Source organism: Hevea brasiliensis, chromosome 5 (genome assembly GCF_030052815.1).
Source record: "Hevea brasiliensis isolate MT/VB/25A 57/8 chromosome 5, ASM3005281v1, whole genome shotgun sequence".
Lineage (NCBI taxonomy): Eukaryota > Viridiplantae > Streptophyta > Magnoliopsida > Malpighiales > Euphorbiaceae > Hevea > Hevea brasiliensis.
In genome coordinates this window covers 111,958,242-111,972,715 of record NC_079497.1, presented here as the reverse complement: position 1 = coordinate 111,972,715, position 14,474 = coordinate 111,958,242, and the positions used below count along the sequence as shown (strand labels likewise).

Genomic DNA, 14,474 nt, shown 5'->3' with positions numbered 1-14,474 from the left:
TAGTTCTGTTTCTTCTCCAAGGCAGCTAGCTAGCTAGTTCCTTACCTAGACAAATGATAATTATTTTTTTCATTTATCAGAAATTTTTCTTTTTGTGCTCAAACCTTTACAGATCAAGATCTTCTAACATCCAACGTTATCCACGTTTGGGGGCGTCATGCAAATGGGTCCATTCATGTCTCTGTCAAAGGTTGGGAGGGGCACAACACACAAGCCCACAGAGCCAAAATAAAATATAATAAATTTGAAAAAAAAAAAAAATTCCTCAGCGCATATAGATTGGAAAAGGTGACTTCAGACATAGATTTTATGTTCACTGTTTTATTAAGACATAACGCTGTGCCCATTATCTCTACATAGTGTACCCACTAAAGAGAAAAACTCCATTTTTAATTTGTCTTCATTGTACGGACATCCCCTTTTCTTATTTTTGGCTATCTACTTCTTAGAATTTGGGGATAATTTTTATGTCTAATCAAATTTCCTATAAAACGATTATGCCAAGAAATTACTATTATAATTCCTATGTTACAAATTTTTCTTATACATCAGACTTTCTTTTCTTTACCTTTATTTAACTTTGTTCACTTATAATACTTCTGATTGACCTATTCTTACGTAATACTGCCATACAAACATCTTATTGAAAATCTAACCAAAATATTATGAGAGGAATTTTAATTTAATATTTTCAAAGTTATGAAATTTTATTGTAATTAAATAAAAATAAAAACGAAAATGAAATATTCATCAAAATTAAGAAACAACCGATAAAAATTACCTCAGAATTTTGATCATATCAGCTGTGGCATAATATATATTTCTATACTATATGCGGACCTCTTATACAATTTTTCGGCTTCACACGCTTGTTTATGTATATATATGTAAAATGTTCAGAAATAAAGAGGCTAGAGGGAATTGGAAATAAATATATTGCTTTATTTTAGAAAAAAAAATACAGAAAAAAAATTGTTCAAACACAGAAAAAAAAATTTATAATGATGGGATTTACTTTTATAAAATAATTATTGCTTGTACGTTGCCTAAATTGGAAAGCATTAAAATATTTCTTTCCTAGCTAGTGAGATAATTAAATTATATTATATTATAGAGTTGATGTAATTGGAGAGAGGTGGGATTGCTTGCAAGTTGGAGATGGAATTAGTAGACACTGCAGTCTGCAGGATGGTCAAGAGGGCGATGATACAGAATTCATGCACTTGAACGGTTGAACCTAAACGCACCCAGAGACAGGCTTGAAGGCTGAGTAGGTAGGTATAGATGGCGACTTCTAATTAATTAAGAATGGTATCTTAATTCTTGTGTGCTTATTATTTTAATTTGAACCAGCATATTATATATTTGTGGTTGCTACTATATATCTGAATATCCACGAGTTGAATTGCACTGAAACATGTCATTTGCTATGAAAACATATACTTAAATGGAACATTTTCATGTTAGCAAAATTGGTCGGATTATCAGAAAATTTGGCTAGATGAAAGTGACTCATGGTAAGTCTACACGATCAACTTTAATTTAGTTGTTGTATTTAATAAATACAATTTTTTTTTTTTAAATTTATTTAGTTGAAGAGAGGCTTGTGAACTTTATCTAACAAAATTATCAGTTTTTCTTTTATAGAAGTTATAAGAAGAATTTTTGTCTAAACTCGTTTAATTATGAACTTACGTTGCAAGCATGTGAAATCTATGTATTTAATAAGTGACTCTCGTTATATATTTTGTATCTTAAATTTATGATAATTAAATTTAAACAAGAAAAATCTTATATTTATGTCTTGAATTTAAGTTTACCTTATTGAAACTATCAAAACCAAAATTATAATGGACTTAAAGCTCTTTTTAAGATAGCAATGGCAGTATGCTATTATGCATTGCTTTTATTTGGAAGCCAGCTCTCAGCCATTGTTAAGCGCCATTCCTGTTTACCTTATACCATTCTACAGAAAGCAAAAAACACAATACAAGCGATATTTTCTTTTCGTGTGAATGAATCCTTTAATTTTTTTTAGAATATGTGTACAATCCATGTTTAATTAAAATGAAGAGATGAATTTAGCAATAAGGTATATACAGAAAAATGAACATAATTAAAGTTAAGTTAATTAGTATAATGTATAAAAATTAGTTTGTAATATCATCAATTATATGGTAGCAGAAAAAAGAGCATTATATTTTTGATATTGTTAAACAAGTAATGGCGTTTGCAAAATTCCAAAAGTTATATTTAGCTTGTAGTGTAATTTTGGAAGGGTTAATTGCCTAAATGATATTTCTTATCATGGTAATGGATAGTAGAATTTTGTCCCCAACTCCCCAATTCTTTTGCTTTACACGTATGCCCCCTGATAGTGGTGTTGGCTGCTGCTATATAAATAATTTTTGAGAATTAGAAAAGAAAAATGAATGATTAATTTTGATAAAATAATTAATTAAACCAGGGATGGATGAGTATATTACTGATGGATAATGCCCCCAATTAAAGACATGGATCAAATATTCTTGACGTTAAGAATAAAAAGCAGTTACCTTTGCCGCAAAAACGCAGTCCAACCCAGATGTCCAACACAAAGCTGGCTTACACCCCGACTCTTCCCACACCGCAGTTCATCAACAACTGGTTTGCACTTTCCTCTTCATCCTCTTCTCTCTGCTCATCACATTTCATTCCCTCTAAATCCCATCCCCATAAATGGCTTCTCTCATCTCTCATTACTTCAAACCCACTATCTTCCCGCCATTACTTGGAATTCTTTGCCTTCAAACACCATGCATTGTTCGCAGCCAAGCAACAGCAGCACCTCTACTGCTGCCAATCAGTTGCAGTCTACTGCACCTTCTGCTGTCTCTGGCCGCCACCCGGTGTACCGAGGAGTTAGGCGTAGGAGTAGTGGGAAATGGGTGTCTGAGATTAGAGAGCCAAGGAAGCCTAATAGAATTTGGCTTGGCACATTTCCTACCCCGGAAATGGCTGCTGTTGCTTATGATGTAGCAGCCCTTGCTCTAAAAGGTCGAGATGCTGAGCTTAACTTCCCAAACTCGGCTTCTTCTCTGCCTGTTCCTGCATCCACATCCCCGCGTGATATTCAGGCGGCTGCTGCCTCTGCAGCTGCTGCTGTAGGGGCTGCAAGGGATGCCTTAGGAATTGGGAGTCATAGTCAGCCGGGTACCAATCAAACAGTGGTGCAGGAGAGGCCAATGTTGAATGAATTTGTGGATGAGGATTTGATATTTGATATGCCTAATGTTCTAATGAATATGGCTGAAGGGATGCTTCTTAGCCCTCCTCGCCTGGACATTGCCGGAGATGAATATGCTGCTGTTTCTGATGAAAACCATGGACTTGGGGACCAAAACCTCTGGAAATTCCCCTAATCATCCCTATCTTAAATCAAAACTACATCTGTATAATTAACAATCTATCCATATATGTATAAACCTAAAAAATAAAATCCGTTAAAAAAAAGAACAATTAAATATATAATCATGCATATATGTATGTTCTAGTGTCTTGCTTGTGTGTGGAAAAATCAATCAGCTCAGAGATTGAGATGCTGGACAATGGTATGAGTACTGGCTTTGTTTTTGTTTTTTTTTTTTCATAATTTTTTGTACAGGGTTTCTTATCTGTGTTGGGATTTGCTGTAGTTGCACCTTGCTGTTATGGTAATGCTTCTAGAGTGACTGAAAGGAACCTTTAATTTCTAATAAGAATTTCTGAGCATCTTCATTTGATTATGATTTATTTCATCAGCTTCATTTCCAATGTCAATATATTCTTTTGATGAGACACCCCAAAAAAGTTATCTTTTTCTTGGTATATAAATTGCATAGAGTGATTTCTTGTTTTTCCGGCAACTTAAAATATGGCAGACAGAGTACTCTTGGCATCCATCTAAGTGGTCGATTATGGCCATTAACTGCCACCAACAGAATCTGCAACTACCAACTTCAATATCTATATTTATATATTTTCTTGGTTATTATAAGAGCCCACTCAGCCATTATATTTATCAAAGCCGCAAATTCTTTACGGCTTCATACATCTGTGAGTCACTAACAATCGCCGATCAGTTTAGGTCAACAACGATCATATCATCAAATATTGTACTGAAGTTGTGGAACAGAAATTATATATATACATATGCAATGAATGGAAAGGCAATATTAAGTGAAGAGTGGCCTGGAATGGGCCCAGATTTATGCTATAAATCTTGAATGCTTTTTTTTTTTTTTTTCCCTTTTTTCTTTTCCTTTTTCGGTTTTCAAATCAAAAAGCATAATTATAAGCAAAGATAACATCCAATGGTTTGGTGAAGAAAAGATTAGCCCAAGTTGCTAGGTTTAGTCAATTTGAATTATTATGACGTTGAATGCTTCTTTTATATATATATATATATAAGAACTTTAATTTTTTTTTCTTTTTTATCTAAACATTTTATGAATTAAACAAAATAAATCCCTTGTATGAATTAGACACTTTATCCAATGAATTTTAATTCGGAGTTGTTCATAAATGTGAGAATTTAAGTTATAATCGAAACTAAATTAAAAAAAAAATTGAGAAACAGTCATACCAATCCAAAAGCTTAATTTTAACTTCATTATTTTTATATGGTAGACTTAGTTTATCATGTTATTTATAAACTAACTAATAAAATGATTCTATATTATCACAATACAATGATAATTAATATTCTCTCTATCCCATAAAAATATGTTTGCTTTTGTTTTCACATAGTTTAAGAAAATAAAATTAATAATTATAGTGCATTTAAACCCGCCCTCATATGAAAAAATGAGTTTTATAATCATTAAATTAAATATTTATATCAAAATTTATGCAAAATTAATTAATGAGTGTTGCCTCTAAATACAAATATTTAATTTAACAGTTATTAATTTCATTCTCTTATGAGATCCAATTTATAGTACCTACACCCAAAGTAATAATTTTTGTTTAGTATTTTGCATATTAAATTAGGAGATATTTATAATAATTAATAAATTATTATTTAAAAAAAATCAATAATTTAAGATAATTGAAAAAGAAAAGTAAGTCTATCCTAGTGAGGGAATAATAAATTATCTATTTAATTATGATTATATCTTTTCACATTAACCACAATTTCAAAATGATTTAAAATAAATAATTTATTTGTTTATTTTAAAAGTATAAAAATTTTATTAAATAGAATATGCTCATTGAGAGAAAAACAAACCAATAGAGAGTTTGCCTAGGATGAATAGGTCCAGCCCCAATACATTCATCCTAGCAAATACAACTCTCTATTGATAAGGGATGTTTTCATGATTATGAAGTAGAACATATTTATTCATAATTATTAACATGGAAGAATTCTATACTTTTAGTTTACAAATAATACAATAAATTAACTTTATCTAAGAATTTTTGTTAAGATACGTGTTGGACCACAATATAATTAAATTATTAGTATGATAGAACATAAAAAAAAAAAATATTGGGCTAAATTGATAATTGTGAAGACAGATATAACAAAATCTGATGATACGTAAGAATATTAGAATATAAAGCCAACTTTAATAAAAACATTTAATTTTAATTTAATTTAAAATAATAAAATTTTAAATTATAATAAGCTTATGTATCACATGAAAGGAATCTTATCTCACTGTATTAGCAATTATTTTACCTGGTAGCAGCAAAGATTGTTGATAGCTTAAAATTTTGCTTCTGCTTAAAAGCATAGGGGCCCCACCTCAACATTTTTGTTGACGTGTCATTCTCAACACACGTGGCTATCTAACAGTAGGAATAGTGACTTAGAATGTCGAGCTCGATGCTGATGCTTCACCTTATTGTGAGTATTGTCTCCTACTAACTCATGCATCGACTGTAAGTTTTCTGTAAGTGCACTCATTTGTGCAAACGAGTTGAGTCTAAGCTCAACTCATTAAACTTTTATTGAGCTTAAATTTAGCAAATTTAATTAAACATTTTTATTTTATCGAATTCGAGTTAAACTAGCACAACATTTTAATCGAATTCAAATTCGACTTGTATATAATTTATTTAACGAGCTCATAAACTTAATTTATATTTAATTTATTGATTTTGTCAATTCAAATTATATTTAACTTGTGTATTAAATTTGTGAGTTTAACTTGACTTATTAAATTAATTAATTAAATTATTAAAAATTTATACTTTCATTAATTATTATCTAAAACTATAAACTTAATAAATCATAAAAGTGACATTAATTAAAAATATTCAATTTAATTATAGTTTTAATTTTGCAACTATATTTTAAATAATTTTATTATATTAAAGTTTTAAATAATAGTTAGTAATATATTATTTCATAGAATTATAAATAAAATTAATTTATTTACAACATTAGCCCTTATATTATAGCAAAATTAATGATTCGATTCTCATATTTTAAAAATTACATTAGTGAGTCCTTAAGGTTTTATTCTATGTAAGAGGGGGCGTGACAAGGCGAAGTATCATCCACTAAAATTATATAAAATGTAATGGCCCGGCCCATTAGTGATATTGTCCGCTTTGGACCGAAGTCCTCACGGTTTTAAATCGCGTCAATAGGGGTTACGAACCACCAACTTATAAACCCAGCATCTCTCCCGTGTTTTGCCGATGTGAGATTTGCCTAGGGTGTTACAATCCACCCCCCTTATGGGACTTAGCGTCCTCGCTGAGGTTTGCCCCACCATCACTCAAGGTTGCACGCATTACATAAAATGCATCAAGTAATGCTCAGGAAAGATGGTGGAGTCACAATGGTCTTATTTAAGTACTACCTCCTTAGACAGCATTTCCAAGATATGCACTTCATACAATCCTAATAGAATCAAACCACTGATAAGTACCGTCTTTCCATAACACTACCACAGTACTAAGGATTTATATCACAAAGGCATAGATAGACAGGAGTTGCCACCCGAGTAATAACAGGGACAAATTTAGTATTTTTTCTGAGTGTAATGGATGACAACTTACTCCTTGCAGAGTTTCCACAATCATCATTACCATAGCCCAATGTCTAGGTTTGGGATAGTGGGTATGTAAGGGGAAGATGTTAGGCACTCCTTACGCCTGGTCTAACCTCGTTAATTCGAGTGCTAGTCCTCTACTAATGTTTCTAGAAGTCTTATTTATTATTCCTCTATTAAACTTTATTCTAAAAACGCAATTCTAATCCTACACACACAAATAATTCATAAAAGAGTTGTTGTTTACAAACAATTTTCATGCACAAGTAATTCTTATCTATGGGGTTGCTAATTATTTAAATGATATTTACTAGATGGATAAAATTAATTTATTATTGAGAATTTAATTTACAAACAAATTCAATTTTAAATAACTCTAAGTTTCTATTTAACCTAATTTATTTTTCATCAAGTTACCTTAAGGATAATTAAACTAAATTAATTATATACATGTGTAATTTATTCAAATATCACATAAAGCCCAAACAATTACAACCTAATAAAGATTTTTAATATGTAAATTTATTTTATAATTACTAAGTATTAAATTATATTTATTTTACATTTCAAGGTTAGTTTAGTTTACAAACAAGATTAATTTTAATTTATCAAGTATTTATTTAAATTAATTACATACAAAAATTAGTTAAATTAAAAAATAAAGTTAATTTTAATTTACCGAATAAAAATCCTATTATTTCTATATTTTCATGCCAACAATTATTTTAGAAATTTAAGGCTGCTTATTTGTTGATAATTGCAGTTGTCATTGGGGCAAGCTATCTTTAAAAAAGGGCATTCTCTTCTAATATGGCAATGATATCTCTGGCTTATTCTCATTTAGCTCCATGTAAGCTCCACGCAAATGCCCTTTAGGTACTTACCTTAGGGCTATTTACCAATTTTGTTTGTAATAAAAAAAAAAGAAACTAAAGAAAATAAAGAAAATAAGAAAATACAAATAACAATTCACATTGAATTCTAACTCTAGTATCCTAAAGGGGTTAAAATTCTTAATCAGTTATAACTACCTAATGGTCTAAGTCTTCTAACATGATCCAAACACTTCATAACACCCTTAAATTAAAAGAACACAAAAAAATATATCAAATATCAATTAAAACTCAAGAACACACAATAACTTGCATAAACATACAATTTTTAGATTTTGGCATATTGATAGTAGTAAGAAATCCGATTTTCGAAAAATAGTTAAACGTGCCTAAAAATTATGAAAAAATTATAAAAGACAGCCAACACATCATACAAGATCATAAAATTTATAAATCAAACAAAACCCTAGCCGAATGATCCACATAAATCGTAACTTTTCTAAGAGACATAATTGCACTACTTTTTTTGTAAAATTCATAACTCATTAACCACAATAGATATGAATGCAAAACCAATTGGAAAAAATTCATAAGATTCTAAAATTAATTTTAGACACCAGATTCGCATAAAATTATTAAGAAACAAGGGAAATATGGGCTTCAAAACTCGGGTATACTGCAAATTAGATTTCGCAGGAACCCTAATTTCAAACAGCTATAACTTGTAAAATACCAAAGCTTTTTCGGTGATTCTTGCGCCAAAAATTAATAAAATTTCGTGAAGAATATGAATATAATTTTATTAAAATTTTTATACATTCAGAAAATAATAAAAAATAATAAAAATATGAGAGACAAAAAACTGAATATATGTAGAGTTATGCATCCCTTCAAATTAAACATGACTACATGATCCATATGAACATGCAAGATAAATTAAAAGACAAAAAGCATAAAATTAAATATTACGTGGCATAGATCTTGAAAAAAAAATAACAAAAACTAACATTCAAGAAATCTTACATAAAAATCTTCTTGAAGAAAAGAAAAGAAATAAGTAAGGATTAAAAGAGTTTCTGAATATCTCTAAATTTTTTATAGCTCTAACGTATCTCTAAATAGTCCTAAATATTTTTGAATCTCTCCTCTTTTTTTCTTTTTTTCTTCTTCAGTAGGGTATTTATAGAATTTTGAGAGAGAGATGTGATAGGGTTTGGAGTCCTAGGGTGATTTAGATAACTTAAATAACTGGGATTGAAGAATTTTGGGTGAGACTAGGATATGAGTGTGGTGTTCTAACCAATAGAAAAAGAGAAAAAGGGGGCAGCACCAATAGGGAGTGAGGAAGAGAATGGTGCCAAGGGGGAGAGAGATAGATAAAAAGATATTTTTTTATTTTAATTTTCAAAAAATAAATTAAATGAATCCTATTTAAAATTTCTAACTAGACTTTCTTAGGCCCATGGGGCTCAATTAAACCTAATTAGGTCCATTTAAGAACTTCCCATATTAAATTTAAACAAAATAAAATTTTATTTAAATTTAATTAAATTAATTTCCCAAAAAAACATATTATTATTTTTTTTTTCAAGATCATATCATTGAATTAATAATTCAGCTCCATGCCTCCAATTACATCTTACAGTCATACAATTTTTCATCATCGAGTTTATCACAGTCTCAATGCACATACTCATCACAAAATAAGGGTCTATAGTTTGCCCCCTACATTGGTGAAAGTTGAAATTAATGCGAAAGTATTGCTCAAGTTTCCTCAAAGTGAAACTCAATATTGTAATAACTATGAAACATTGGCTAGAAGGATCGAGTACATCTTGCTCCATCGACATACTCTATGTTATAAGACCAGCTACGGTCTCATAACCGTGATAACTGTGTCATGTGAAAATCGAGTGCATCTTGCTCTATCGATACACTCTGTGTCATGTGACAAGCTATGATCTCATGACAATGGCAACTGTGTGATTTGAAATGTTGTGGATTCGTATTTAGGACCGCAATCCTAAATTACCTACATATTGGAATAACTATCCATTTAGTCTCCAGCGGAGTCACCAAATTGTAAGAGGGGGTGTGATAAGGTGAAATATCATCCACTATAATTATATAAAATGCACTAGGTAATGCCCAGGAAAGGTGGTGGAGTCACAATGGTCTCACTTAAGTACTATATATGATTGTACTTCATACAATTCTAATAGAATTAAACCACTGGTAAGTACCATCTTCCCATAACACTACCACGACACTAAGGATTTATGCCACGAAGGCATAGATAGACAGGAGTTGCCACCCGGGTAATAACCAGGACATATTCAGTATTTCTTTCGAGGGTCATAGATGGCAACTTACTCCTTGCAGAGTTTCCACAACTGTCATTACCATAGCCCAATGTCTAGGTTCAGGATAGTGGATATATAAGGGGAAGGTGTTAGGCACCCCTTAAGCCTCGTCTAACCTCGTTAATTCGAGTGTTAGTCCTCTACTAATATTTCTAGAAGTCTTGTTTATTATTCATTTATTAAACTTTATCCTAAAAATGTAATTCTAATTCTACACACGCAAGTAATTCATAAAAGGATTTTGTTTACAAACAATTTTCATACATAAGTAATTCCTATCTATGGAGTTGCTAATTATTTAAATGATATTTATTAGATGACTAAAATTAATTTATTATGAAGAATTTTAATTTATAAACAAATTCAATTTCAAATAACCCTTAGTTTCTATTTAACCTAATCAGTTAATTTTTCACCAAGTTACCCTAAAGATAATTAAACTAAATTAATTATGTATATTTGTAATTTATTCTAATATCACATAAGGCCCAAAGAATCACAACCTAATAAAGATTTCTAACATGTAAATTTATTTTATAATTACCAAGTATTAAATTATATTTATTTTACATGCCAAGGTTAGTTTAGTTTACAAACAAGATTAATTTTAATTTACCAAATATTTATTTAAATTAATTATTTACAAAAGTCAGTTAAATTAAAAAATAAAGTTAATTTTAATTTACAGAATAAAAATCCTATTATTACTACATTTTTATGCCAATAATTATTTTAGGAATTTAGGGCTACTTACTCGTTGATAATTGCAGTTGCCATTGGGGTAAGTTACCATTAAAAAATAGCATTCTCTTCTAGTATAGCAATTATATCCCTAGCTAATTCCCGTTTAGCTCCATGTAAGCTCTATGCAAATGTTCTCTTTGGTACTTACTTAGGACTACTTACTAATTTTGTTTGTAATAAAAAAAATAAAGAAACTAAAGAAAATAAGAAAGTACAAATAATAATTCACAGTGAATTCTAACTCTAGTCTCCTAAAGAGGTTAAAATTCCTAATCAGTTACAACTACCTAATGGTCTAAGTCTTCTAACATGATCCAAACACTTTATAACATCTCTTGAATTAAAAGAACACAGAAAAATAGATCAAATATCAATTAGAACCCAATAACACACAATAACTTGCATAAACATATAATTTTCAGATTTTGGTAAATTAACAGTAGTAAGAAATCCGATTTTTGAAAAATATTTAGACATGCCTAAAAATCATAAAAAAATTTTAAAAGATAGACAACACATCATACAAGATCATAAAATTTATAAACCAAATAAAACCCTAGCCGAATGGTCAACATAAATCGTAACTTTCTAAGTGATATAATCACACTACTTTTTTTGTAAAATTCATAACTCATTAACCACAATAAATATGAATGCAAAACCAATTGGAAAATATTCATAAGATTCCGAAATTAATTTTAGACACCAAATTCGCACAAAATTATTAAGAAATATGGGAAATATGGACTTCACAAGTCAGGTATACTGCAAATCGGATTTTGCAAGAATCCTAACTTCAAACAGCCATAACTTATAAAATACAAAAGCTTTTTCTGTGATTCTTGAGCCTAAAATTAATAAAATTTTGTGAAAAATATGAATATAATTTTATTAAAATTTTCATAGATTCAAAAAATAACAAAAAATAATAAAAATATGAGAGACAAAAAACTGAATATGTGCAAAGTTGTGTATCCTCTCAAATTAAACATGACTACGTGATCCACATGAACATGCAAGATAAATGTCACGACCCAACCTATGGGCCGGACCGGCACTAGGACCTGGGCCAGCCTAAAGCCCCCGAGGCCCGTAGTAAGCCTAACTGTTCATTAACCCAACTCTAAGGCCCATTTGGGCCCAGTATCAAGAAAACAAACGGACAGAGTCCGGCCATAAAATGGACTTTCCAACGGGGAGTTTTCGACTCACCCGACCTGTAAACACAATAAATACTCAATTGGGGAGCTCAGCTCACCCTCCACATACTCATATCCTCATAATAATAAATGGGAGCTCAGCTCTCTCATCCAATCCATCAAACATACATATCATTATACGTTTACAGGTCCAACATGATAATAATATTACAGACCATAATCAATAAATACTTCTAACACATGCGGAAATTCTAGGAGTAAATAAAATTACACAAATATTGATAAACAACCTGCGAAGTAGAAAAGCAGGTTAACCCAGAATAAAATATCCTCCTGTGGCCTGTAAAAATTTTTGAACAGGAGTGAGCGTTCGACTCAGAGAGTAAAATATCAATTTTAACCATAATCTCTATAACTATCTAAAACTAATGCACCCTGTAGAGTGAAATGCAACATCAACAACATTTTCACATCATAACATCAAAAAGGTAAATTTGGAGCACTCACGCACCCTGTAACATCAATCATAATATATGGGAGCTGATCCCCTATACAGCTCTCTTAAATCCAACCTGGTGCCAGCGAAGAACTCAGCTCGGACTTCCACTTAATAACCAAATCGAGGGTCCCAGCGAAGAACTCAAGCCGTGACTACCCCTCGAAGGATCGGGTCCCAGCGAAGAACTCAAGCCGTGACTACCCGTCCTATCCATAGTCCACACCACATCACACGCACGCCAACGCACGCACACTGCTCCAAATTACCGTAACAACATTCATGGCACTTTAACAGTTATCAATGCAACATAAATCGTGCCTAGAGTTTAACTACATAATTATATGCATATAAGTGATGCATGGGCATGCTGACATATAATAATATCGAAATTACAATTAAAATTAATATTTTACTCACAGACTTGTCGGCAATCACTTTGTGGCGGTGGCGGAGGAAGAAAGGCATCGGCTCACCTGACAATTATATTACAATTATTTAATACAAATGACTCAATACAAATCAAGAAAAGACCCAATACGTCCTAAGTCGTGCCGAAAATCCGGCAGAGTCTCCCCTATACCTAGGACCTACCCAACCTGCAAAAGGGCTCAAAACACACTTCTATATCCACAATCCATATATCCACAACTCAATCACATCACACAGCCCCTCCTGGGCCCATCAAATCAATCATTTTTGCAAAAATTGCTCAAATAAGCTCTAAAAATTATAAAACTCTGCCCCGCGGTCCTTAGAAATATTACTAAGCTATTGCAAAAAGAATCGTAATTTTCTAAGCTACCACGAATATTTTATGGATTTTTAATCCTATTTAAGCACTAGAAAATTACGAAAAAGCAAGGTTCGGGTTTACCTTTGCCGATTCCGACTTCGGGAACGCGCTCGGGATGCCTGACAATGGTGGGGTAGCCAAAACCTCAATCCAATTCGGACACTTTTCCGGTAGCTGGTCTGTCTGGCCGAAAATTCACAGATCCGGACAACTGTCGAATTTCCGCGAATTGAGGATACCTACACGAAGCCCAATAATAATATATAAAAAATCAGGGGTGTTGCATTCTTCCCCCCTTACAGAAAATTCGTCCTCGAATTTTACACAAGACATAATAAAGCACATGATGATACATTGAACAGATAAGGGTACTTGCTACGCATGTCCCGTTCTAACTCCCAGGTGCACTCTTCCACTGACTGACTCCTCCACAAAACCTTAACCATAGGGATCTGTTTTGATCTCAGCTGTCTCACTTGGTAGTCCACTATGGCTACAGGCTGCTCCTCAAATGTCAAGTTCTCTTTTAGGTCTATCACATCCGGCTGCAGTACATGAGAAGGATCGGGAATGTATTTCCTGAGCATGGAGATGTGAAACACGGGATGAACGTGAGAGAGGTTGGGTGGTAGCTCCAACCGGTAGGCAACTGCTCCAACTCTATCAGTAACCTCAAAAGGTCCAATATACCGAGGTGCCAACTTGCCCTTCTTTCCAAATCTCATGACTCCCTTCATTGGAGAAACCTTCAAGAATACATAGTCGCCCACTGCAAACTCCACATCCCTCCTGCTGCAGGGTGCATAACTCTTCTACCTCTTGAAAGTCGCTTTGATCGTTCTCGATTAAAGGAACTATCTCTGAAGTGTACTGCACTAGGTTTACATCATGCACCTTCGCTTCCCCATTTCTGTCCAACACAGAGGAGACCTACACTTTCTTCCATATAGTGCCTCATAGGGTGCCATTCCTATGCTGGAGTGATAACTGTTGTTGTAGGCAAACTCCACCAAAGCTAGCTGATCATCCCATTGACCTCCAAAATCCAAAACACTCA

The 14,474-nt window shown here is 32.0% G+C and overlaps 1 protein-coding gene across 1 annotated transcript; it reads left to right on the top strand.

Annotated features, from left to right (window-relative positions):
* The first annotated feature begins 2,506 nt into the window (after positions 1–2,506).
* LOC110638572 (ethylene-responsive transcription factor ERF024) lies at positions 2,507–3,759 on the top strand. Its single transcript, XM_021789170.2, has one exon. It carries the CDS (start codon positions 2,514–2,516, stop codon positions 3,399–3,401), a length of 888 nt encoding a protein of 295 aa, XP_021644862.2. The 5' UTR covers positions 2,507–2,513; the 3' UTR covers positions 3,402–3,759.
* Positions 3,760–14,474: the final 10,715 nt, after the last annotated feature.

Bases quoted from the DNA above. Each gene is read 5' to 3' on its own strand.
- LOC110638572 (XM_021789170.2), top strand. From the start codon at position 2,514: ATGGATCAAATATTCTTGACGTTAAGAATAAAAAGCAGTTACCTTTGC.